At 48.4% G+C, this 25,707-nt stretch overlaps 1 protein-coding gene across 3 annotated transcripts in view; it reads right to left on the reverse strand.

The window, feature by feature from the left end:
• The window catches only part of LTBP2 (latent transforming growth factor beta binding protein 2), a 70,940-nt gene that overhangs the window by 39,489 nt on the left and 5,744 nt on the right, over positions 1-25,707 (reverse strand). For 2 of the 3 annotated variants that reach the window (XM_058807198.1, XM_058807196.1), the window contains exons 2-3: positions 22,892-22,962; positions 17,037-17,277 (exon numbers count right to left, since the gene is read on the reverse strand). The exons of the other annotated variant lie outside the window; for it this stretch is intronic. In XM_058807198.1, coding sequence (XP_058663181.1) covers positions 17,037-17,277; positions 22,892-22,962 — 312 coding nt within the window. The remainder of the gene's footprint in view (positions 1-17,036; positions 17,278-22,891; positions 22,963-25,707) is intronic. 3 annotated transcript variants of the gene reach the window in all.

Genomic DNA, 25,707 nt, shown 5'->3' on the forward strand with positions numbered 1-25,707 from the left:
GAACAATGGAAAAGATGACACACAGGTCAATTATCTGGGAACTAAACAAAAGGAATACAAACTGATGTGGAGTCAAGGAGGTCTGTGAAGAACCACTCTTGTCAAAGGAGTCCATTTTCATAATTTGATAGAATTAGACACATGCACACCAACCATCTGAGAGCCTATGCTATTTCCATAAAAAAATAAACAGGCAGTACGATGTCAATCAGGCACATGCAAAATTAATAACAAACTGGCTGTGAAACAGAACACAAGAAGTAGTTGTCACTGGGGAGGGAATTAGATGGGTTCCAGGGTGATCAGTATGAGGCCTGGCATGATTCAAGAATTTCATCTGGAAATAAATATTTTTATTTCTAAATAAACATACAATCCACATTGATAATGTGTGCTGCTGACACAAAAATTTGCAATGTGGTGTATTGTGATGAGAACAGAGCAATCACACAGAGCAGTTTGGATCTCTGTGGAGGGTAAATACATCCAAGCAACATGGGATTTTAATAGAGCCAAATGCAGGATTACACTTCTAGGAAGAAGGAATGCAGGCAGCAGCTGCAGATAGTTGGAGATGATCCTGGAAAACAGCAATTCAGAGAAGATTTCAGGGCTAATGACAAGCAATTAAATATGAACTGTCAGTTCAATGCTCTGACATTAGGACATTGAAACACTGCAGGAACAGGGAGGTATTTTTGCCTCCCTACACGTCCTCATCACAGGAGGGTGTATACATGCTATAATATCACCCTACCTGTGATGTAAAATATGTCACATCTTCTAAGGGATGTGAAAAATATGGAGAGAATACAGGAAAAAACATGATGGAAATAATTGGGGGACTAGTGAAAATGCCTTTCTGTAAGAAACATAAAGTATTCAATCTCTTCAATTTAGAATAAAGAAAAGGTGCTCTGATTAGAGGGCACAGGTTTATCCACAGGAACAAAATACCAAGTGTAAAGAGCTGACAACATCTGCAAACTGAAGCCAAATGATTCCTTACTAGAAAGCAGGCCTACATACAGCAGTATAGATCTCTTCCTTCTGCAAAAACCTCAGTGGTGGATTCCCAAACTCCCAATACATCCCTTCAGCAGAGGAGAGTGTGCTGACAAAAATATTTCTTGTCTTGCTAAAATCAAGATTTAAACTGAGATGAGGACAGTAAATAGCGCTTGTTTTTCAATAATCAGCAAGGCTAGCCAGAATAATTAAAGAGAAGTGAACCTTATTTCAGTTCTGCCTCAGTCCCTTTCAGAAGCTCCCCTGAGATTCTGCAGAGTACCACCCACCCCAGATGGCCAAGGCAGCCAGGCATGGCCTGCCCACACATTTCTGAGCTACTAATTCAGCCCTGCAGCCAGAAAAGGAATTTCTGATGTACTGCTTTGTCACCTGGTGTGCTACTGCTAATTTTGTTAGTGACAAAGGAAAAGCCGTATGGAACTCTAGGGAGGCTAGGGAGGAGCTACCAGACCTTGGAAGCTCAGGTACATTTGTTCTCTGATTTCCAGTAAGAGATCACAAGCACAGTCATATGGGTGAACATGTCTGGGATTCCAAGGTCTTTTCCTGCAGAGATGGAAGCACCCTGAGGAAAAGAAGTGCATTCCCCCAAACACAGTGACTGTCCTAGTGCCGGCCCTGGCATCTGAAGAGTCACTGAGTGAAGGTGACAGGTAGCATAACAGAGGAAAATATCAGCTCTTCTGCCTGAAAACCCTCACATCACGTCTACCCTTGAGAAAAGGGAGCATGCTGTGTGCAAGTAGCAGAGCTTGGCTGGGCTCTACGCACTGCCTGCCTGAGGGAACTTCACCCTTTGTCTTTAGGAACATCTCTTGTCATTCCCAGGATTACCAAATTTTGTAACAAAACCCACAAAACCCCATAACAACAACATGAGAAGGGTTTTAAATAAAATAATCATTAGCATTTCAGTTCCAAAGAAAGAGGGATTACATGACCTTACTACAAGGGGCAGTGCCAACTTCACAAAGGAAAAATAGAGTAGGAACATTATGGTTTGCAACACTTGAGGAAAAGTCATCCTACTGAGATCTCATTGGCAAAGCATTCCAGTGTGAGTTGAAGCAGGGAGGAGGTGTGGGGGGGTCAGATTTGCTTTGAATTAATTTGTTTATTTGGTTCTATTCTAGGCGGATGAGCTCTGGGATTTGTGGACTGAGTTGAGTAATACCATTCAAGCCTGAGCTACAGAAGTCAATGGCAAAAGGCATCCTTCCATCTCAATTTGTCGTGCTGAGCAGCTGGCTCATGGTCAGGGAAAACAAAACAGTGTTTTTTCCCGTCCAAACCTTCAGAATCAGTCCATGCTGGGCAGACAGGGACTGGCTTGCTTGAAGTGTCTCAGGAAATACACCTGAGCTCACCACAGCAGTACAGATCTGATCAGAAGCCATTAGCAATCCCTTTCCACTTCATGGATCCTAATAAACATAGGGCCAGAGCTTGGCCAGTTCCCAGGGATTTGCACTGCCACAGGTTCTCTCAGTGGTGTGGCTGTCCTAGGGGGAAGGGTGAGGATGGGAAACAGATGGGGTAGCTCCAAATCAGCAGTGTGGAGCTTGTGTTGCCACACTCCATGCCTTCACCTGCTTGAGAAGAGGCAATGAACAGGCAGAGGAGTTTGACACTTCAAGCACTACGTTCCAGTCACTAAAAGTCCCAGGGCCTCATATTCATTCAGTCTTACAGCCTCCCCCAACATGGTATCACTCACTTCCACTCCTTCAGCCAGGCACGTGGCCAGCACACATCTCTGCAAAGAGGTAGTGGTCTCTCCTTTTACAGACAACTGCCTGCTCTTCTTCCATCAGAGCTGCTGACAACTTTCTCTGTGTCAGGGACAGCCTGTAGGGCAAAATCAGCATGCAGACTCCGAGGACCCCTCTCCTTCTGGGCTGTCCTGTAGCACCCACCTCTGGAGCTCACGGTGGCAGTGATCCAGGACAGAACATGGGGCAAGGAGGGAAGGCAGAGGGAGCAGAGTTCTCCTTCCAGGAGCATGGATGTGAGCACTCCTGCTGATTTCTACCAGCTGAAAGGTCCAGCTGAGAGACCTCAGTCACCTTCCCATGGAAACACCTATAGGTATTGGGTGCTTATCAGAATTAAGAGATTTGGGATGGGAGGAAGCTGTGCAGACAGATTGACCCACATCTGCAACAGGTCAAAACTATCCAACAAGCACTTTTAGCTGCCCTATTCTGAGGTGCAGGTCAATGGCCTGGATCCTCTGTAAGCCTGAGGACACATGGTAGAAGTCAAGAGAACTAAGGGAGGTCTGGTCCCCTACATTCTTGTGCTACATATCCCTGCAGGACCCAAATAACACTTGTATTTCATTCACCAAGCAATCCCACACATCACCACAGCATTTTTGTGTGTAAACACTTTATTTTCAATGAATTTTGGTACCACTTGAACCCTGCTCTATATTTACTTCAGTCTTAGCAGGGTAGAGAAGGTACAAAAATATTGTATGCTCTGGATATCATGGCTCTGCTGCCAGTCCCAGATGAACCTACAAGGTGCCCTTTCTCTGAACAGAGCAGGTGAGTGATTTCCTGTCACTCCACTGAGGGCTGAGCTGGCAGACTCCCAGAAACTGCACAGATGGATAGGAGGACTTCTGTTTTCTGAATCAACAACAGGGTTTTTTTAAAGCCTGCAATTTCAAGATTAGATACGCAGAGTCACAATAACCAAGTCTAAATCACTGAGACTGAGGTATCTGGAAAACAATATTATTTTCCTAACCCACTGTATATAGAAACTATTTGCAAATCTCTGATCACTCCTGGTGATCACGATTCTCTGGGTAAGCAAAAGCCAGAGGGAGTACAGGTGGGCAAACTGTTCTCTTAGTGACTTAACACCAGGCATCCTCCTTGGAGCTAGAGGCAAAGGTGGCAAACTCTTCAAAGCACTTCCCTCTCCCCAGCAGCAACACCTCAGTCTTTCCTGGATTTAGCTTCTATCGGCTGCTCTTCATCCAGCTGTTGACTTTGGCCAGAGTGCTAGTGAGCTGGGAAACGGTGGGGCTTTTTTCTATTTGTGTAAAAGAAATGCCGAGCCAAGTACCACAAGAGTATTACTGGTTTTTCATCCAGCCTGCCTCACCCTCTCCCCAGCCAAAGCCTGACAGACCACAGCAGGGTGGATGGCTTGAGGCACTGTGGAGAGAGTGAGTCCTGGGCAGTGTGGTCAGCAGGGAGGGGCACTAACCCCAGACAAGGAACGGACAGAGGAGATGAGGATTGGAAATTTACTCTTCCAGCTGGAAACAAATCTTCTGATGTTCATGCTGAAGATCAGGGAAAGATGACAGAGACTATTGAGACCTAAGGGGCAATTCTCAGAAGGGCAACAATAGCACTGGCCAAAACCAATCTGAAGATAAGCAGATATCAGAGAAGAAAATATCTTCCCAGGGTCTAGAAAACCCCATATCAGGGCCCAACAAGCTCCATCTCTCCAAATATAACCAGCTTGCTGCTTGGGATGCAGTTGCTGCCTCCAGGTACCCAGAAAGAAGATGTGCTGCCCGTGGGCTGGGAGCAGAGTCCATGGTCAGTGCACCCCAGTTACTCCAGACTGCAGCCTGCATGTGCATCTCCACATGAGTGGGCTCAGCCAGGACAGGGACTGAGTCATGCTCAATCCCTGATAACCTGCCAGGGCAACAGGCAGGTTCTCCCCTGGATTTTAAATGCTGAACAATATATTTGGTGTCTGTCTTGTCCATCTGCCTGTCCCTCTGGCAAGATGCCCTCCCTGCTTGGGGCCACAGGGACCAAAATCAGTGATTCACTTCCCCCTTTGTAATGCTCAGCAGTTGCTGATTTTCCACTAAAGCATAACAGAAGAATGGGCAGCCTTAACACCAGCATCTGTGTCTATGGGGGAAAGAGAAGCAGCCAGCCTTGGAAAGCAGTAAATTGACTGCAAACCAGAAACTTCCCCTTTCTTGGATTCCAAATAGGTTCCTCAGCAGGCAGAAAGGATTCAGGGCTCAGGCACAGGAGAGGCATTGCTTAGAGATCACTCCAGTTTATTATCAATTAGCTCACAAACATGACAAGGAAGACAGCTCTGTTAAGACTCTGGGAGGAGGGGGAAAACCACACTGTACAAGGTACCTGACTTCACCCACATTAGGTCCATAAATCCTGGCTCAGTTTATTATCTCCAGAGCAGCAGAAATACCACTGAAACCTGCCTGCTGTCCCTCCTGCTGGTGTCTTCAGCCCTGGTACCTACCATTGAAATGAGGAGTCCCTGAAGTCTGAAGCTCATGCTCCCCAGCATTTGATGGAAGGCAAGGGAAGTTCTCCTGCACAGGAGAAGCAGTTGCCAGCCTCCACAGGAATAAGACCTTCCTGGGAGAGCCAAGCAGAATCTATGTACCATGAAGGCCACAAGAATGACTGCTTGGTGCCTTTGGGCCAGGTCCACAGACATCTACAGCCAGATGCCATGCAAAACAGGACACGAGACACTGGCACCTGGACCATCGCAGGGACATCAAGGTGCAAGTCATTAAAATCTTTCTTCCCCTCCAAGACCTCTAGAGCTGCTGTTGGCAGAGTGTCACTGATGACACCCTTTGTGTGGGAGGGCACAAACAGCACCCACAAAGTGGGGCTGCAGGGCCAAGAACATGTGTCAGGCTCCCTGATGCACATTACACTCTGTCACTGGCACATGCCAAGAGTCATGTCAATCCAGCACCCAGGTGCCAGCCCTATCCTTTACCACAGTGATGAAGAGGCTCTCATAGAGCCCACATGGCTCTTATTTTGGGCTCTCACCTGTGCCATGTTGCAGGGGTAACTCCAGCTCCACTTGACATATGTGCGAGTGGCTGGCCAAGATTTCTCTGAATCTCTCACTACAAACTGTAGCAGCAGTTGATGTAGTAGATGTGCAAGTCCATGGGGCAGCAGAATCACCAGCTGTCTGCTTCATGCCACCAAGCTCAGACTCCATCACCACCACCTTGGCATCTACCTTCTTCTGGCCCCCAAAGCAGTGCCAGTGCTGCAGAGCCATCCTAGCTGGCTCCCAGCCTGCCATGTACTGTGTGAGAACAGAGAGACAGAGGGCTGTGAACTCTAATTTTATCTGTTCAGGAGTTGCCAGACACCACATACGTAACTGAACCCCTCTAAGCCCACAGACAACTAACAAGTCCTTTTCAACCAGTCTCTTGGGATCCAATTTTCTCCTTAGCCAAAGTGGCTGCTCACATGCCTCCACACAGCTCTCTGCTGACATTAAATGCCCTTCCTTTTCCACATGTGCCACACATGCCACCTGCCACTCTGTTGAATGCTCTTCTTTGCTCTCATGTATTAGGCAGTGAGCAACTGACTCCCTGGAAGAAGTCCAACTCTCCAAGCATGGGAACAGCACCTGCCTGGCCCAGTGAGGCTGCAGAAACATGCCCTGCTCAAGGACATGGCATCAGGTGGTCACTAGGAGCTGCAGACTGTGCATCCATCAGACCTTAGTGCTGATCCATTAAACGGCCAGAATAATGATTTCCAAATGCCAAATGTGATAAAGAGCTGTCTGCAATCTGCTTGTCTCCAGAGCTGAAGTGCAGGCCAAAGCCAAAAATAAAAATGCAGCCTGCAACTGCTCTGAGCTCCAAGTGGAGCCAACAGAGGAACCATGCCAGGTTACTTGATTACAAATGCCACATTTGGGCCATATCTTGAACACTCCATAGACTAAAACTGGGATTTCAGTGGTGAGGGAGACCAGGCAAGGAACCACCTCTCTGTCAGAACTGCCCAGGATGGCCTGTGGTGCTCAGCTGCACACTCCTTTGGGCTGGAACAGTGACAAAACTGCCTCAGTTGGCTTCCCTGCTGCATGGAGGGGCTGGTGCTGAGCAGCACAATCAACAGGCACAGCACTGCTGCCAAATGCAGTCACACAGGCAGTCTCACACCTTAGTGATTAGAGACACATGCAGAAGCATCCTAACAGCTGCCATCACACGCAGGTCACCATCAGTGTCACCATCTCACTGCAGCCATCACGCCATGGCCGCAGCCTGTGCTCCACCACAAGCCCTGGCACAAGCTGCTGGCACAGCCAGAGCTGGGCTGTCAGTCAGCAATGGGCTGTCAGTCACAAAGTGGGCTGTCAGTCAGCAATGGGCTGTCTGTCACACAATGGGCTGTCAGTCACACAGTGGGCTGTCAGTCACACAATGGGCTGTCAGTCACACAATGGGCTGTCAGTCACACAGTGCGCTGTCAGTCACACAGTGGGCTGTCAGTCAGCAATGGGCTGTTAGTCACACAATGGGCTGTCAGTCACACAATGGGGTGTCACTCACACAGTGGGCTGTCAGTCAGCAATGGGGTGTCAGTCACACAATGGGCTGTCAGTCAGCAATGGGCTGTCAGTCACACAGTGGGCTGTCAGTCACACAATGGGCTGTCAGTCAGCAATGGGCTGTCTGTCACACAGTGGGCTGTCAGTCAGCAATGGGCTGTCTGTCACACAGTGGGCTCTGTCAGTCACACAGTGGGCTGTCAGTCACACAGTGGGCTGTCAGTCAGCAATGGGCTGTCTGTCACACAGTGGGCTCTGTCAGTCACACAATGAGCTGTCAGTCACACACTGTGACCACCCCACCGAGGTTCAACCCCCCACCAACCACAGCAATGCCTCCTCTGCCCCTCTCCTGCTCCCCACACTCCCCAGTACAGGGTCCTACCTGGCAGGGAAGGATCTGTGCTTAGGGCAGTGGCATACAAGAGGAGAGGACAACACATCAACCTGTGCTTGTACACACAGAGCACAGATCTCCGTCTCAAAGGGCCCTCTGTTTCCACAAGACACAACAGCTGCAAGCTGAGGGCCTGGCTGCCATCTAATGAAACCTGCTGCAGAGGCATCAGGCAGAGAAAAACTCAACACTGGCTGCAGGGAGGTCACTCATCTTCCCCATAACACAGTGAGAAAACAAGCACATTTGAGTTTCATTTCCATCTTGTTGACTAGCAACACCCACCCCCTTCACTCGGCTGCCAGCTTCAAAGCCCTGAGAAAACACTTTAGCCTATTCATCCTTGCACCCACATGCACCCCTGGGAGTGGGGGGAGCCAGCTGCCTGCCCACTGCTCTACACAGGACACAGAGAGGGCTAGAAATGCCTCTCTCATCCCAGGCATGTGAGGGGGGTGAGGAGTTTGTGGATGAACACACACACACAGCATGAGAGCAACAACGTGAAGAGATGTGTGTAGTGCTCTCATTTGAAGAAGTGAAGGCTTTTCATCTACAGCAGGTGGTCTCCCACTCATCCTGGGAACACTGTAGATCTAAGACATATTTTAAGCTAAAATCATGGTTAAACACCCAGCAGGATGTCCTGGCCTTTGGATCTATTACCTCAGTGTTGTTAGGTCTTCTCACATTGCTCCATCCCCAGCCACACACAGGATTCCTGCACCTTCAGCACTCAATCCATGAGAGCTGAGCTGAGATGTAACCTTTGCTATCCACTCTTGAAGTCTCGTTCCAGATGAGGATCAGGGAATGAGCATCCCGGTGATTTTTAGTCTGTACTGTTCTGCACCGGCTCCATCCCTCCACGTGCTCACTAGCCAAATGCCTAGTGGGTGTCTGGGAACCAGGAACACTCCTGGCCACGTCAGCATGATGCCTGATGGCAAAGCCAGTGACTTCAGGAGTACCATGACCATCAGTCTGCTCTAGACCTCTCTCACATAGCCCTCAGCACCCACACCAAGGACTACAAGGGAGGAACAGGTTTCCCAGACTCCTCATTGAGAAGAGATATGGAGCCCTGCACCTGCTTTGGCAGTGCCTGGACTCCAGTTCAGCAACAACAGAGCTCCAAAGTCATGGAGAAGGCAAAGCTTCAGTGTCATTATCAACCTGTCATTACATCCCTGGAATAGTTTGGCACATTGCTTTTTAGAAAGCCATACCATTGAAATATTATCATGGCCACCCTGCCAAGGCTACAGGCAACCTAATACACTCTGCCCCATCCTGATAGCCTCAGCCTCCAAGTATGTTCCTCATCCTCCAAGGCCAACACTTGGCTCAGTTTTGCAGATGTGGGTCTGTTAACCATTCCGCTCAGCTCCCTCCCTCCCTCAGAATTCTTTCCAATTTGTCAAGATCTTTTCTGGCAATAAAGAATACCTTGACTCAGAGCAGGAGCCCAGGGTGTACAGGGAAAAAAACTCATCTGACTTGGGTCCTAAGCACCGTCAGTCTCTGGTATGCACCACATGAATTACCCACCATTGACTAATTTGCTTTTCACTTCTACCCTGAAAAATCCTAGCCTTTGCTTCCAGATTTCTTCCTTGCATAGAGGATATTTTTCCTTCAGCAGCAATAGATAAATAAGATTCTTCCAGCCTGAATGTCTTCTTAATTCCTGTCTAGATGTTTAGTTTCTGCCTAAATGAGAGCTTTCACACAGGTGGAAAAAAAATGAGGTGGTGTGGAGAGCAAGGTACCAATCCCACCAAGCATCAAGAACTCAGGGCAGCATTTCTCAGGATGCTTCTGAAGAAAGGAAAAGAGAACGAGTAAATTTTATATGAAGACTTTTAGATCTTCATTTCAACCACTTCTTGTATCAAATTAAAACTTCAATTAATCCCTTGTTTCCTGCTAGCACCGGTGATTTATGTGAAACATTCTCAACTAAAGAGAGCAGCTTTGATTTTAGTGAAGTACCAGTTTAAACCAAAAAAGGCAACACACAGTCAGGTATGAGAAACTGCAGCAATCCACAGGCACAAGGGAGCTGAAAGCAAGATAGATGGCAATCCAAATTCAGGCATTAGGAAAGCTCTTCCCAGTATTTGATCATGTGGCCTTAGTGCTCTTCTAACAACTTTCTTTTTTATACAACTGCTATATAAATTGTATTGTCATAAATGTCCTAAATGATATATGTATAGTATATAAAATAGGCTATAAACTGGATTTTCTGTACTACCTTACCTACCACATGTACAATGTACTTGCCCTGCACCCTGCTCTCTTGCATGGAGTCTCAGATTGAGCTGACAGTAGCAGCACTCTCAGTTAGAAGGAAAAGTGCATTTGAACTGCCTAAAGGCTGCATTAAGCTACATGAATGGCTCCCAAGGAGGTGCAGAAAAACCAGGTCTAATGTAAAGACCATATTTGGAGTTTTGAAAAGGGGCCTGAAAGCCAGCTATTCTCCTGCTGCTCTGAAGGGTATGCAACCCCCTAGAAAGTAAATACATAAAACATATAAACCAGAAGGGTGCTGACAACTTTAAAACACTAGAAAATAAAGCAACTGAATCTGGTGCCAGATTAGAGAAGGTATATAATGTAATTTAAAAATAGGAGGGTTTTTTTAATATAAGAAAAATGGCATTTACACTCCTCTTGAGTAGCTTGAGTTTTTCCTTTAGGCTTCTCATCCAGCTTGCCAAGGACTTTTGACTATGTCAAAGCAGGAAAGGGGCCTAGATCTGGAGCTTATGGAGATCCCATTGTCCTGAGTGACATATTTTCCTTTTCACATATTCTCACCCGGAGTGGCACTGGCTTTTTAGTTCCAATTTTTTAACAATGTCTCAGATATCTACTCAAAGTTGGCTTTGGATCAAGGAATGTAAATGTTTGGCTACCTTGTAAAAACCATACTGCCAAAGGGAAGCACCTTAGAAAGCTGCAGTTAGGGCTTATCTGCACTGAGAAAATATGCCATTCGAGTGACAAGCACAGACACTGTAGTGGCACAAGGCTGGCACCGGTGTTCTACCCCGGGAATTCAACATTGTGTACTATGGATCTCCTGGGCTGGTCCGATACCAAATGAAGTGGGAAAGCTGCCACAGCCTATGCCACAGGAATGCACTTAAACAGGGGGATGCTTCTCATCAAGGTCTGGCTTTTTTTTTCTCTGATATTTGGATATTAATAAATTGCAATCATAAGTGAGCAGAAGAGCAAAGATGCATTCAATAAGTATGTAGCTAGTACAGACCTCCTGCTAGTGCTAGACATATGGTGGATAAACAGTCCTGGACACTCGTCAGCAACTCAAGTAAGGCAGTAAGCAAGTTCCCCTTTTTCTCATGAATGTGGAAAGTTCAAAGCTGGCAAGACAGGAGGCTCCAGATCCTGCTTTAACAATTAAGACAAATCTGCCTCTGTTTGGAGCAGCATCTTTAAAAAGCAAGTGACCTTGCAGTGAACTTTTTGTTCTATCTGCTAGTCCTCAATGACAACAAGCTCATCAAACTGATTTTGCCGAGCCACAGTTCTCAATGTCGTGGTTTAAGTGGTGACCCCAGGGCAGACAGCTTTGTATCCATCCATGGGCTCCACTCCCCTTTGCAAAGGATCATGCTTGACATTTGACTACCACCGGGACAGGATTTTCAAATGAAAGAGAACAATTTTCAAATGGGGAGAAATACACTTTCTCCATCCAGCAACCTCTGCCACCCACCCAAGATCCTCCCATCTGTTTGCTCCCTGCTGTTCTAATCCTTTGCTTCCAGGAGAGAGAACAGAGATTTTTGGCAGAGCCTGCCTGCTGGCATGAGGTTCCAGTGTTCCCAGGCCAGGAGCGCTTGCCACAGCTCCTCAAGGGCTGCATACAGCACTTCCTCTGATCAGGAAGGGAGGAGGTGTCTCCTCCAGGGTGCTGCAGAGAGTCTGGGATCAGAAATCAGTGGGCCAGGCATGTTGCAACTCAGCCTTCTTCCTTTTCCACCCTGAAAACACCAGGCAACTCCCAACAACTGCCTTGCCTAAACAGAACCCTCTCAGAGCAGGAAGCTCCCTGCCCTCAAGAGCTTAGCTGCATTAAGCTGTCTGCACAGTGTCTCAGCACCTGACACCATAGCTATGTCCTTTTCCCTTGCCTGCATCACTGGGGGAATCCTTTGCAGGTCCCAGCCATCTCTGCTTCTCTTCCCAGAGGAAGGATGCCTTGCTTTGCAAGCAGCCATCACCCAGCACACACCTCCCATCCAGGTAGCACAGCTCCCTTGCACACATGCTGGCTACAGATTTATATATCCCTGGCAGAAGGGACCTTCTCAGGGGGCAGCAACAGGACCCTCCACACACCCTGCCAGAGTCAAAGGCATCTGGTCAGCCATCCTGAGGGTAAGGGGCAAGGGAACAAACCCTTTCCACCCCCTGCTAAATAAACATGAATTCTGCTGATACTCCAGCCTTAGGAAAACAAAGCTGTTTCCATTTAGCTCAGCTTCTGGGCTGAGGTGCAACTCCACCCGCACAATCATCCATCAGGGTTTTGCTTCTCCAGGCAGAGATTCAGGCTGAGATCAAGAAGAGGGAGGGTTTGCAGCTAGTCCATGCTGGGAGGGCCTCTAACACCCCCAGGATTTTGCTCTCCAGAGCACTTGCTGTTCCACCCAACACAGAATGGGGCCCTCTCAGCTTCTGCAGCAGCTAACAAGTCTCCACAGGCTCTCTTGGACACATGACTCCAAATCTGCACTGAGCCACAGACTGCTGAAGGGACTTGGGAAGTGGTACTCACTGCTTAGCCTATATTTCCAGGGATGACAGCTGGAGCATCACCAGCTCTGGTGTCAGCAAAGTAGACTCAGAGCTGCCTTTCTCCTAGCCTTGTCCTTCCCTGGGCAAGGGTTGAGCTCAAGTAAGACTGAATACATCTTCTTCTTCTTTAGTCCCAGGAGGAAGAGAGAATGCACACCATAGAGGCCAGCCCAGGATGGAGTGGTTCTTACCCAGTAGCTCTCCAGACAGAAACACTGAGGGCTACAAGTAACTCTGCAGCACTGATGCCTGTGCTCAGCACAACATTCAAGCTGACCTTCAATCCACATTTTTCCAAGACTGCCAGCACACCCAGAAAAGGATCTATGACAGCTGCAGTGGGAATGCCCACAGGTCCATTCACTAGCCCTCACATCTGGCAGGTGAAAGTGCCAACCAAGCAGTACAACCAGAGGCATATGACTGGTACAGCCCTGCTGCTCAAGGAGCTGCTGCTTCTCACCAAGGGTGAGGAGGTACCTGAGGGTAGAGGACTGACAGTAACATCTCTGCTGTCCCAGCTGTGCTTCCTGGGCTCTCCTGGCAGGGAAGCCACAGAAGGCTACTGTGGTTCTGCAGCAGAACCAGAAGCATGTGCATACCAGAAGCAGAACCATGAAAACAGGCAGCTGTCTGGTCATGCTCTTCACTAACACTTTATGGGCTCCTACAGACCCCCAAAAATTTCCTACCTCCAGACCAAGTTAGTCCCCACAATGAAGGAGCAGTCATGGTAAGCAGCAAATCCAACTAGATGAGGACAAGAAATAATTTTAAAGCAGTCCCATCACTCAGGTAAGTGGGGAATATTTTGGTCCAGGCAGTTCCTAACTAATTCAGCTGGCTGCTCTCTTAACTCTCTCTCTGAAGACTCACTTCAAAACACATTGAAACCAATAGCAACCCAATTACTTCTTAGAGACCAGGTCTCTGTGGTGGATTCATGGGTTTTGTTGCATGTTTATAGGGAATCTAATATAGTACTGTTCTAGTGTATAGCTTCAGAGCTTCTGATACTTAGCTCTGTACAAGCAAACACAAATAAAGGCAATATAGATGCAAATAAACAAAAAGAGAATGCAAATTCACTCATGTGAGGATTGATTTCCTGTCTTGAAATAGCAAGACAAGGCTAAGATGTCTATAAGCTCCTACTCTTGTGCAACTCCTGCTTGTAAGCAATTCAAATGTACATGGAGGCTGGGGACTGGGTATTTGTCCTGGAACTCAGAGTCTTCTCACAACACTGACCTAGAATCACCAGTGTCCTCCATCCACAGAACCATTCAAGAACTTCTTCTACCTCTTCCTTATAGACAAATCAGATGAGTAAGCCAGCTCCTGTGAAATCATGCCAGGCTGACTAGAAAAAATCAGTGTCCACCAGCAAAACCCCCTTATCCTGGAGCAGACCATGGACCTGACAACCCAAGCTGTTCCTCTCACACTTTACAGTGAACTGAACTCCACTGAATGCAGCTCTGAGTTTGCAGTGCCTAAAAGCCAATCCTCACACCTGCAAACATGAACAACCACTACCTAGCTCTTTTAAGACAAACTTCTTGCTTTTGCTGCTACAAAACTGTATGAAGAGAGCTTCATGCAAAAGCACAGAATGTACTTCAGTGGAAAGAGATGATGTTGTCACTGCAAGTTCAGACGAGTCTAAGAGTGTGGTTTCATGATACAAATAACCAACCTAGAGAAGTGACTTCCCCACCCTCCTTTCCTCCCCTTCACTGCTAGACTTGCAGTTCTGTCCAATTCTTTTGGTCTCATGATCTTCCAATAAGCCAATTTAGTCCCCTGAAGTGGCAGAAAATTATCTTTGATTTTGCTGCATTAATTTTTTTGCTGGTTTACTGAACTGAGCCAACTCACCCAGAGACCAGGTGGGGACCAACAAGTGAAGCAATGGGAGGGCATGGCCAAGACCATGCCTTTGGCTGCAGATGCTCACTCTTACAGTAGGCTCTGCAGCTAGCCCAGAAGTTGGCATGCTGAAAGGGACACGCAAAAACTTTTGGGAAACTACTCTTCTAACAGCAACAAGGCTTTTAAGTTATGCAGTACCACACCATGTTATAAGTTGCACAGACCACAGAAAAAATCCAAGTGACTGAGTTGTATAGAAGAGCACCCAGGGGCTGAAGAGAGGTATTTCAATGCAGACCAGTGGCAGGGTGCAGGCAGCCCTCCACCTGCCTGCAGAGCAGGGCTGGCAAACATTGCCTGGGCAGCACAGCACTCAGAGGGGGGTGACAACTCCCTCTTGGAGAGACACACAGCAGCCTCAGTGAATCCTTCAGGATTCTCCAGAAGGCCATCAGTGGTGGACATGTCCTGGTGTCCTAACTGTGGCCATTGCAAAGGGCAATAGTCAAATTCTCTTGCTGAAGCATGGGATGAAGGTGACATCCTATGGCCTTCGTGGACAGAGAAGGAGGAACAGCAGAGCACGGTCCTTAATGGAGTCCTGTTTCCTTGGGATAGTGCCAGGGGATTTAAGGTACGTTGGGCAGCTGGGCATTCAGCAATCCCAGCTCAGTGATCACTAGCTGCTATGTCTGACTGACTGGGCAAGAATGCTCTGCCAGTGCCTGCACAGCGCTCCGTCCTCTGTGCGGAGCCTGAGGTCATGTTCCCTACAGGGAAAGCCTTCAACAGGTGCTGTATCTCCAAGGACACTGCTCTCCCTCCCCTCCAGCCCCTCCTCACAGAGTGGTAGCACAGAGGGGTAGGAGGAGGTCATCACCACAGGGAAACTCAGCAGCAATGCCCAGGGTTACAGGCACGTGAGAGGGCTGTGTGCTCACGTGGGCAGCAAGCCTCTCTTAGAGCAGCAATGACAGGGGCTTGGTCACCTCTCCCTGCCAGCATCACCTCTGCCTTTGCTCAGTTTGGTTTCTATCAGATAGTCTTCCATTTGGGCACAAGATAAGTCAGCTTCAGTGAACTACTCGGTGCCAGTAAAATCTTAGTCAGTCATTTGAGCCTTTCCAACACTGTTGACAGCCAAGGGTCTAGAATTGTCTCCAGCCCGTGCATTGCCTCTGTTTCAAAAGAGACAGAAAGGCAGTAGCTACTGTAGGAGCAATGGGCATGTCAGAAACCACCTGCAGGAAAATATAAAAGCAAAGGCCAAATTGCCCTCTCCTCAGGCAGCTCAAAGTGATGTTGACAGAGAAAGCCAAAAGTTCAGAGAAGATGAAGGAAAAACTGAAGTTACATCCCAGTTAAACACCTGTAATTTGCTGTAATGTCTTCCTGATTGTGACAGAGGAGCTCCTCCTGGAAGCCATGAGAAAATTCTCTGCTTTAGTGACCACCAACAAAACCAGTCTTTCTGGCCCAGCAATTGACTGAACAGCTCCAAGAAACACAGGGGCCTTTAGGGGTGATGCAGTCTAACAATTTGCTCCCACATTCATGGACTGTTATAGAGAAGTGGAGATGGTCTAAAAAAACCCAAACAAGTAATATGTGTGGGTTATTGTAGCAGGCACTACTCTCAGTGCTCCATCCCCAAAAAGCTGCTGGCACAGTAGTAGTGCTTATTAGGGGAAGCATCTCTAATAACCTCTCCCATCTTTACTGCCTCATTCAGTAAAAACAGCTCCAGCTCCAGCAGGGTGTCACAAAACACAAAGTTTTGTGAAGCAGTGGTAGCTCAGGTACAGGAGCATATCTCAGCACTGATCTGAGGCAGGTGCATTGAAGCCCTAGGTCCTTCCTCTCAGAAAAGACCAGACGATGCCACAGTTGTCATTCTGAGCTTAACACACTCCTCACACTCCCCCCTGCATGGACCTCTGAGCTCCAGCAGCTCCACCTTTGCTTCTGTACCCAATATGCAGGCATCTGCCTGAGTGCCAAAATGACCCAAACCAAAGCAAAATTACTCAGAAATACAGAACAAATGGTTCAATAATTGCTAGAGTCTGCCAGGAGACATCTGTGAGTGTCATTGTTTTGCTAATACCAGCACTTACAAGCACACCTCAGGTGTTCTCTTCTGTCGGTACTACCTGGATATATTGCTCTAAACATACCCTCTTGGGAAAGAGATTTACCCACCACTCGTCTGTCCACCCTGCTGCTACCATGAAGGCTATTCACCAGCAGGACAAGGGCAAACTGATGACCTTCACAGTTTTCCTCTCTCATGGGATCATCATTAGCCCATCACATTCCTGTGTAGCCAGGGGACTGTGACAAAGTGCTGGAAACAAACTGAGTCCCTTGGAGGGACAGCAGGACATGACCCCCTTATGTCAGCTACTACAGCCTATGGAGGAGTGCTCATCAAGAGCCAGGTTGCCTGGTCTCATGAAGCAGAGGCCGTGGCCCAGCTGACCAAGGTGTTATCTGCCTGAGGGATGGGCACAGCATGATGCCAGGACTCAGTTTGACTTACACAGCTGGGACGTGCCGTGGGATGGGTGCCTGAGCCCCGTGCTGGGAGGCATCCCGCCCCACTGTGCTGGTCCTCCTCCGGAGGGAGCCTGCGGGGGGCTGGAAGGCAGCGGCACCAGGCGGGTGGTACTCCTGCTCAGGAACAACTTCTTCACAGCGGGAGCCCTGGAAGCCTGAGCGGCAGGTACAGACCTGGGGGCGGCTGCAGGAGCCCTTGTTCTGGCACGGCGGGTCGCAGACAGCTGAGGAGACACAGAAAGGCAGTTAGTGCACACAGGACTTGAGCCCCATGGTGGTGACACCCAGCTGGGGCAGCACAACTGGGACAGTCCCATCTCATCTCTACAGGCAGGTGACCCTCACAGCTTTGGTGTTACAATGCTGTCAGCCCCTAACACAAGGTCACCTCTATTCTCCACACTGGTCTCTGCAGAGCTCTTCTCCAGCAAGGCTCATTTCAGAAAGTTCAGAAATGAGCAGCATGGCCTGCAGAGAGCACATGGCTGCTAGCATTGCCCAGAGTGCTCTGGACAGGAATAGGTTCCTAATTCACAAAGCAAGGGATTGCATGTTACCTTTAGTCAGTTTTGGGGTCTGATTTGCACAATGCCCCCGGCCTGTCCCTTTCAGTGCTCTCCAGCTTTCCTTCCACGGCTGATTTTGGAGTCACTCAAATTCCTCCACTGCTACGGGGACTTACAGTTCATTAACCTTATGCCTAAATCAACCTCTGAGCCTGTGTGTTCCTAATTACAGCACATCAGCTTCAGTTTGTGCCCCGGGAGGAAAGTGCTATTAATTATACACAGGACCCTAACACTTCCCAAGTCAACAGATGCCAAATTGGGTTTATGACCCAGGCAGTGGCAGCCAGGAATCCACAGATTGCTCCAGTAGGACTGGGCTCATTGTTCTGTGCAAGGGTAATTGAAAAGGCACTGGAAAACAGTGTTGTCCTTCAAAGAAAGAAGGTGCCAGCTGGTCAAAGGGTAATAAAACCGTGTTGGACAACACAAGGTGGACACCAACCTCCAGTCACATGGAAACCCTGTGAATGGGTTTCAACCCATGAAGCCACTGCTTCTGCTGATAATCCCCTCTCCCAGGACTGCCCTAGGGAGACTGCAGGGGCATCTCACCACCTTTACACACAGATGCAGGGCTTTCAAGAGCATGTCCCTCCCCTTCTGGCTGCAACTCTCCACTCCTGTGAGATACAAGCATGCCTGTAAGAAACACTGCTTCTGGACAACAAACATACAGAGAGCTCATTCCTCGTGTGCCATCCACACATCATCCTGCAGTCATCAAGTGAGAGAAGTCCTTATGCAGACACTTGAATTCTTTTCACTGCAGCATAGCCCCCACAACCCTTCCCTCATCCCAAAACTAGCCTGCTATCAACTTTTCCTAACTAGATCAAGGATATGCTCACTGGAATGCTTCATGCGACATTTATTACCATGTTAACACTCAAGAAGAGAGGGAGATCTCAAGGAAAAGGAGACCCCAAGTCACGTAAGGCTGTATAGGTTAAAGCCAGAGGTTTTGATGAAATCTCCCAGTAAAATAAATCAGCCAACACTGCAGTCCCTGGAACAGGGACAAGGTCCTAGTCAGGCAGGAATTAAGCGTCTCTGGGAAGTCTGGCACTCCAGAAGTTGATGTAATTTATAATACAAAACTCAGCTGTGATTTAAATAGGCTGCCAGTCCCTACTGTTATCTCCCAATAAATGCCTGGTTTTTAACAAAGGCCACCAGCCCAGGAAGCCTGCCATTGAAAACAACCACTTCACATGCTGAAATACTGCAGAGCCATGATGCTGGGACCTGGAACCACAGCAGTTCTCACAACCTCTCCCACCAACAGAGTCACCTTCAACTGTACCCTTCAGCAGGAAAGTGCTGATAAGTGACCAGGCACTCTAAAAAGCCCCTAAGGCGGTTTACATAGAGAAGAGGAAGGAGGGAATGAGATTAGTCTTCTGGTCTCTTCAAGAAGGATGAATGGGGAGCTGCCCTAGCTGAAATATTTCAGCTCTAGGATTAATCCCCTTCCTAGTTGCCTTTACAGACTCGGGGGAAACTTGAAAGAGCTTTAAAATTTGCTGGTTTCCACTCAGTTCAGCTATGCAATACAAAGAGAGCAGATCAGTCAGTGGCAGCACTGCCACTGACAAGTGTGTGAAATCACCAGTCAGGCCCCCCAAACCATAACATTAGCTGAAGAAACAAGATGGTTAAAATACACATATATATTTGAAATCTTTCTCTTTGCTTTCTGTTTTCTGACCTCAGGGGTTACTTTGAGGCGTTGCTCCCCAACTCAGGGTACTATAAACAGTTTCTGTTAAGATGACAGGCACTCATTTCTTCTCACTGGAGTCTCATGCAATCACCTCTTCCAGGAGCTGGGGATTAGGGAAAACAAAAATAGCCATCCCAAAACTCTTAATAAAATAATATAACTTGGAACATTACTGAAGTATCACTAATAGAAAATGTAGTTTGTTCAAGACCATCTAGCAGTGCCCTCACAGGTCAAGTCTAGTCTTTAGTGCATGAGGTAAGTCCTCCCAGCAAGGTCACACAGCAGGGATGACTGTGGCATGACTCGACCACCAAGCCAGGCCTGTCAGAGGGGAATGCCACCAAGTTCAGCCCAGCTTTGCTTTGCAGGCACACCTGGCCCAGGGTTGAGCAATGACATGTAAGGTAACATTCAATTACTGAGTCCCTGAAGCTCTGCTCATGCTCTTCATCTAGGAGAGTGATGCAGATCTTCACTGCAAGCAGCTCCTGTGCAATTCCACTTAAAATGCAGGGGAACCTGTCCATCAGCTAAGGCCTCCATAGGAAAACTGAGAAGGTGCTAAAGGACTTGTACCACTGGGGTTATTCAGTCCACTTTCTCATGGAAAAGTTCTAACTTAGAACTTCTCAGTTCTAACTTATGGCTCTGACTGTGGGAGCACTCCCAGAAGGGATGGACAGTTTACCACAAGTGAGATCTGTGCAGAGTGACAGGGAGGTGGATCAACAGCAATGCAGGAATAACAGAGAGGAAACAGAACTTCAGTGAAAAACAGCCAGGGTTCAAAAAACCCTATAGCCACTGTTCAGAAGAAAGACAAATGAAGAGGCATGTGAATGTCATTTTGCAGATGTGGAAAAGCCCCAGGGATGTTAATGGGACTGTCTGAAGTCACGCTGTGAGGCCACAGCAGAGCCAGAGTCTCAGCCTGGAATCCCTGCACCTTTATTCACCATCTTAACTGCAAGACCATCTGTATAAGATTGGAAAGTGCATTAGTTTATTTAGTCCTTCCTGACACACTGATTAAAAATGTTTCTTTTAAATTTTAAAATATTCCAGTCAGGAAAAAAGCTCATGCTGCATTCCCAGCCCAGGTTACTATCTCTGGAAGCAGCAAAGAACTATCATGAGTAATGCTGATGGAAGTGGAGGCTGATAAACTAACATGGGGAGGCTGAGCATGATGAGCTAACAGGCAGCAGCTAAATTACTGACAAGTGTACCCTGCAGCCACTGCAGCCCTGAAAATGTGGGCAGTGCAAGGGGGCGTCTGGCTACTTGTGTATACAGGTTTCTTCTCCACCAGACTAAGAACATAATGGCCAGAATCTCACTCCAGAACAAAGTTAACCAGGCAGGAGGTTGAACCCTTCAGGCCTACATTCAGATGCAGCTCACTATCCCTAAAGGCCCCTTCTGTGAGAGGTCCTCTGTATGCAGCTCAGTGGCATCACCTGGCAGCCTGGGGGCAGAGGTCACAGGGATCTCTGCAAATAGCCAAGGTCTTCCTCCTAAACTCCCTTAGCTCATTTCCACCATCCCAGGAGATGTTGTTGCTCCAGGGAAAGATATTTCTCTTTTTATCTTCCCAGTCACAGACTGTCTGAAAATTCCACAAGTCCTCACTGCAACTTTGGTCCTCAAATCTGAAACATACTGAGAGACACTTTTCTAAGGCTGGAGTTAAGTTATATGCAGGGATATTGAAAGAACAAAGTGCCTACAAAAGCATGGGTGAAGGAAGAAACCATCACCCTTGGTAGGTGAGAGGAAGTAGATTATGGCAACAATTTGACATGTCCTCTGTCTTGTACCTCAAGGCTCATATCCTTGAAAACCAAGTATCTGTCCAACGCCTGAATACTAATTCTTTCATGTTTCATCACTCTTAAGAGGGTCTCTCTGGCTGCATTTCTACCCCACTGACTTCCTTGATATGCCACATATCAAAGACCATGGGAACAGATATTAAACAGCATTACACTGCAGAAACTTAATGGGGATGGGCTGTCCAGCTTGCCTTGGCAGCTTTAAAAACAGCTGTATGTCTCCAGCAGCTTGAGTTCCAGCAGAAAAGCTCAGGGAAGGAGGTAGCTGGGAATTAAATTATGTTTACACATCACCAGTCTCCACCGAAGTCCCGGCTGAGCTTTACCGTCCCCGGTCAGGGGGACACTGTCAGGCCTGATCATGTTGACACTGTCCTTTTAATGAATCCTTGGGAACAAGGGCTCAGCACCTGAGCAATCACCAGGCAGCCCGCGTGGCTGCAAGCCCAGATCCACGGCTCCTACCAAAATCCCTAATGAGAGAAAGATGCTGCCATGGTTGGCCCGCGCTGTGTTTACAGACACTGTCTGGCAGCACAGCACGCTCTCTACCGTTTGGCTTCTGCCGGAGGGGGGAGAGGGAGAAGGGAGGTGAGTCAGCCCTTGGCCCCCTGCTCCCAAACAGGATCGCGAATGCAATCACCCCGGCACGGCCAGAGCGCCGTGAGATCCCGCGGCAAACAAAGCTGAGCCTCCTTCCCTGCCTCACATCTGGGCAGCTGCTGCTGCCGCCCCAGCAGAGGCAGATGCTGTCGCTGTTGTGGGCCGGGCGTTCCCCCCGGCCGTGCTCCAGCCCCCAGAGCTGACAGAGAGCCACAGGCAGCCCCGCACCTCCCTGGCACCAGGCAGGTGCACGGGGCCAGCAGCGCCTCCGAAGGCCACGGATGGGCTGCTGGGGCAGCCCTGCTCTTCAGGGACAGGGGCCACACAAGGGCTGCTCAGAGCTGAGGAGTTACTGAGGATGGAGGTGGCAGCTCACTTGTCTCTGGTGGGCATTGCACTGGTGCCTACCCAAACATCTTCTCTCCAGGGCTGTGTCAGGGAGCCCACAGTGACCACAGCCCACAGGGCCGTACCAGCGCTGCCTGGGTGAGCAGAGCACTTCATGCTTCCTCTGTGGGTAGGCAGGAGGGTCCTGGCCAGGCAGTTTGCACTGCAGGAGCGCCCTGTGCCTCACTGCCATCTTAGGCACCCCATGCTCCAGCCCCACCCATCCCAGCCCTTGTGCCAAATCCATTAATTGCTTTTGTTAATAGCACTCAGATAATTTGCAGCCCTGATTCCCCACTCAGCATCAGCAATGCTCACCCACATGAGCACAGCCCCAGTGTGCTGGTTCCCAGCTGCTGGGACTCTCACAGACCTGTCTTTGCTCCAAGCAGGACAGGTGAGAGCCCAAGGCTCAAAACTCACACACAAATTGGCCACTGCAATGCTCTGCCCCAACAAGATCCTGCCATGGATGGACACTAATAACAATAATGAAATAAAACCATAATTATTCTACTCCAACTTTGCTGGCAGACAGGAAGAGCTGACCTATAGCCTGGCAGTCCCACAGCAAGGCTTTGGCACTGCCTCCAAAGACCCCAGGATTTATCTCCCGCCCTGGCACAGTGCATGGGCAGTGTGTGGGGTCACAGAAGTATTCAAGCACTTTTTAGAGGTGCATCCTGAGACTTGCACTGGCTGAGACTCTCATACTCACGTTTGATGCAGCGGTTTGTGCCTGGAGCTGTGGTCCATCCTGGGCAACACTGTCGGCCACAGACATTTGGCCTAAGCAGAGAGACAAAGCAATGTGGTTAGGAGAGGGGGAAGCTGAGGTCTTGCTGCAGCCATCACCTCTGAGTCACCCACAAAATTATTTCCTGCAGCATCTGATATTTCCTTCCAGATGGACCAGCAGCTGAGATCAAAACCAATGGGACAAGGGCTGAGTTGTTTAAGTGTTTGGAAAAGAAACCCCCAAGGACTGTGAATGCTGCAGTGTGAGCGATCCCTGAGAGAGGAGCTCCCTTTTGAACTGGCATTATGCTGGATTCCTGGCACAGCACTCAGAGGAACCATTTTCCTCCTGAGAGCAATTGGAGGCCAGCAGCCAGAGATCATTAAAGATCTCATGGTTCTCCATGGTATTGGGGTGTAAATTTGGCTCAATTTCAACTTTGGTCATAGTATCTTGCCCCTGCCAATGTCCTGAGCTGCTCCAGCCGAGGACAACACTCCATTCTCCACCTGACTGCTGCTGCCTGCTGCTGTTCACTGCCCAGCCCTGCCCTGGCAGGGATGGCACGTCAGAAGCCACACTCTGGGATGCTCCCCAGCTTGCTCTCCCTTTGCAAGCACCCCAGTCCTCCTTTGTGATCTGTCTCTAGTGCAGTGACCCAGGGCTCTGAGGACTCTCTGGTGCTATGAAATTTGTGTCTACCTGATGTGCACAGAGCTACATTAATTCCAAGATGCTGAAATCATATCCATGAGTGTTGAGTCCAGGATTTAGCTGCAGTTACTTTTTGACTGCCCTTACATAAATGACATCATCCCCACCTCTCTTTTCTTGTCTGTTTTCAGGTAGGGATAACAGTCAACATACAGCTATCACAGACAGTGCTGGGCATCTAAGGGGTGCTCTGCAATGCCCAAGCAGGCAGCTAATGCTGCTTCCTCTGGTCACATCATATTTAAGTGTCTATAATGAGAAGGAATAACAAGTTGCAGGGTGCTCTCCAAGAGTATTAATCATCATGGAGGGAAGATTTTAGAGATAGGTAACCTTTGCATGTCAAAGTAGATGAGAAAGAACAGTTGTCAAAAGATAGAAACTTAGAAATAGCCAGAAAGCTCTGGAAATCCTCTGGAAAAGAAGTGGAAAGTATGGTTTATTTCTAATGCTGGACAAGGCAGTCAGAGCTGCTGACAGAATTTACAGGAACCACAGAAACATGCGCATTTATCTTCTGGGCTGACTTTAACATGAACACAGCAGGGTCAGAGGAAAATCCTGCTCTAAACTGGCATCGTCCAGACTCCTGCATCCACATGGCCTGAGATGGGACTCCAGAAGTGCCAGGGCTCGAGCTGTGGGGCTCTCTTTAGGAGAGCCAAGGACAGTGGGTGGCAGGTATGCCAAGGATTGTTCTGGTGTTCACAGATGCAGCTGCCTGCAGAGGTACAATTGCTACATGTGGGAAAGGGAAGTGGTCTGAGAAGACATATCATTTAAAAGTGTTACCTAGTCCTTCAGGATCAATATTGTATTAATCTAGGTAAATTTTTATAGGGAGAAAGCATTTAAATTCCCTTGGTGCAACTTCCTGCATGCAGAACAAGCCAAAGTAATTCTAGCACGCACTCGTATCTGCTCTAGCTGGGTAAAACCACCAATTTCCAGCATTTTGTTGGTCAACTCAAAGAGATGTATGAGTCTCTTCTTTAACACATCCTCAGAATGCATCCATTAAAAAAAAACCAAACCTTCCTTTATTTACTGCATAAGAGCTTACAAGGCCTTAAACACTTTCAAGGTGTCCTGATCAGTAAAAAGAGAAAACCATTGAGCTGGAGCAGGTCTTTGGATAATTAAGGTCCTGAGAGGGACTCTGCTCCAAGCAGCAACATAAGCAGCTTTGCTTAGACTGTCACAGCTCCCATTCTTCCTTTGGCACAGGTGAAACACATCTCATAAGTCATATTCAGTCTCTTCAGTGAGCAAAGCCCCTGCCCTTTCCCACCTCAGCTTATCCAGAAAATCATGTTTCTTGTGGGCAAAATAGCTGCTCTCAATGCCCACACCAAGCCAGCAGTCATAGGAGAAAAGATCCGAGGCTCAAACGGACAGAGGCCCAAGGCTGAGCAGACAAGGCCACTCCTGGAGTCATGAAACCCCTGTTGGGCTCAGCACAGCTCCCTCCTCAACAGAGCCCCTCTGTGTCACTGCCAGCTCCAGACATGAGCTGCCAGCCCCAGGGGAAGGGCTGGTGTTGATGCCAGCACCAACCAGGGCAATGCTCCTGGAGGGAGGACAGCCTGGCAGGGCTGCCCTCAGGGGCAGAAGGAATGCCTGGAAAGGAATGTTCCTTCCTACCATAAGGTCCTGGATGAGAGAATGGGAACAGGAGGCAGGGAGGACCTCCTAGACTGGAAATAAGCAGCTGGAAGGAACAACATGTAGGTAGTGCTGGAGGGTAGAGAAGAACCACAACTATTTCCTGATGAAAGCCCAGTGAGCAGGGCCTCACAGAGCATGAGGCACAGGTAAGCAAGAGTATCAGCTGCAAGAAAATAGCTATGGGAGCTTTGCTGCATGGGACCCATTCCTGAGCACTTCTGGTTCTACTTCAAGTATTTTGTTGTCATTTGCCTGGTTTGAATGCCATGGGGTTTGTACTGCCTTGCAAAGAATTCAGAATGAATCCAAGGAAATTTAAGGAGCATGGCATGTTTACAGCATTGTGGGATGGTGCTTGAGAGAGAGTGGTGGCTTCCACATCCATTTGTCCTGCTGCACATGACACCACAAAC

The sequence above is a fragment of the Ammospiza caudacuta genome, chromosome 6, assembly GCF_027887145.1.
Source record: "Ammospiza caudacuta isolate bAmmCau1 chromosome 6, bAmmCau1.pri, whole genome shotgun sequence".
NCBI classification, from domain to species: Eukaryota; Metazoa; Chordata; class Aves; order Passeriformes; family Passerellidae; genus Ammospiza; species Ammospiza caudacuta.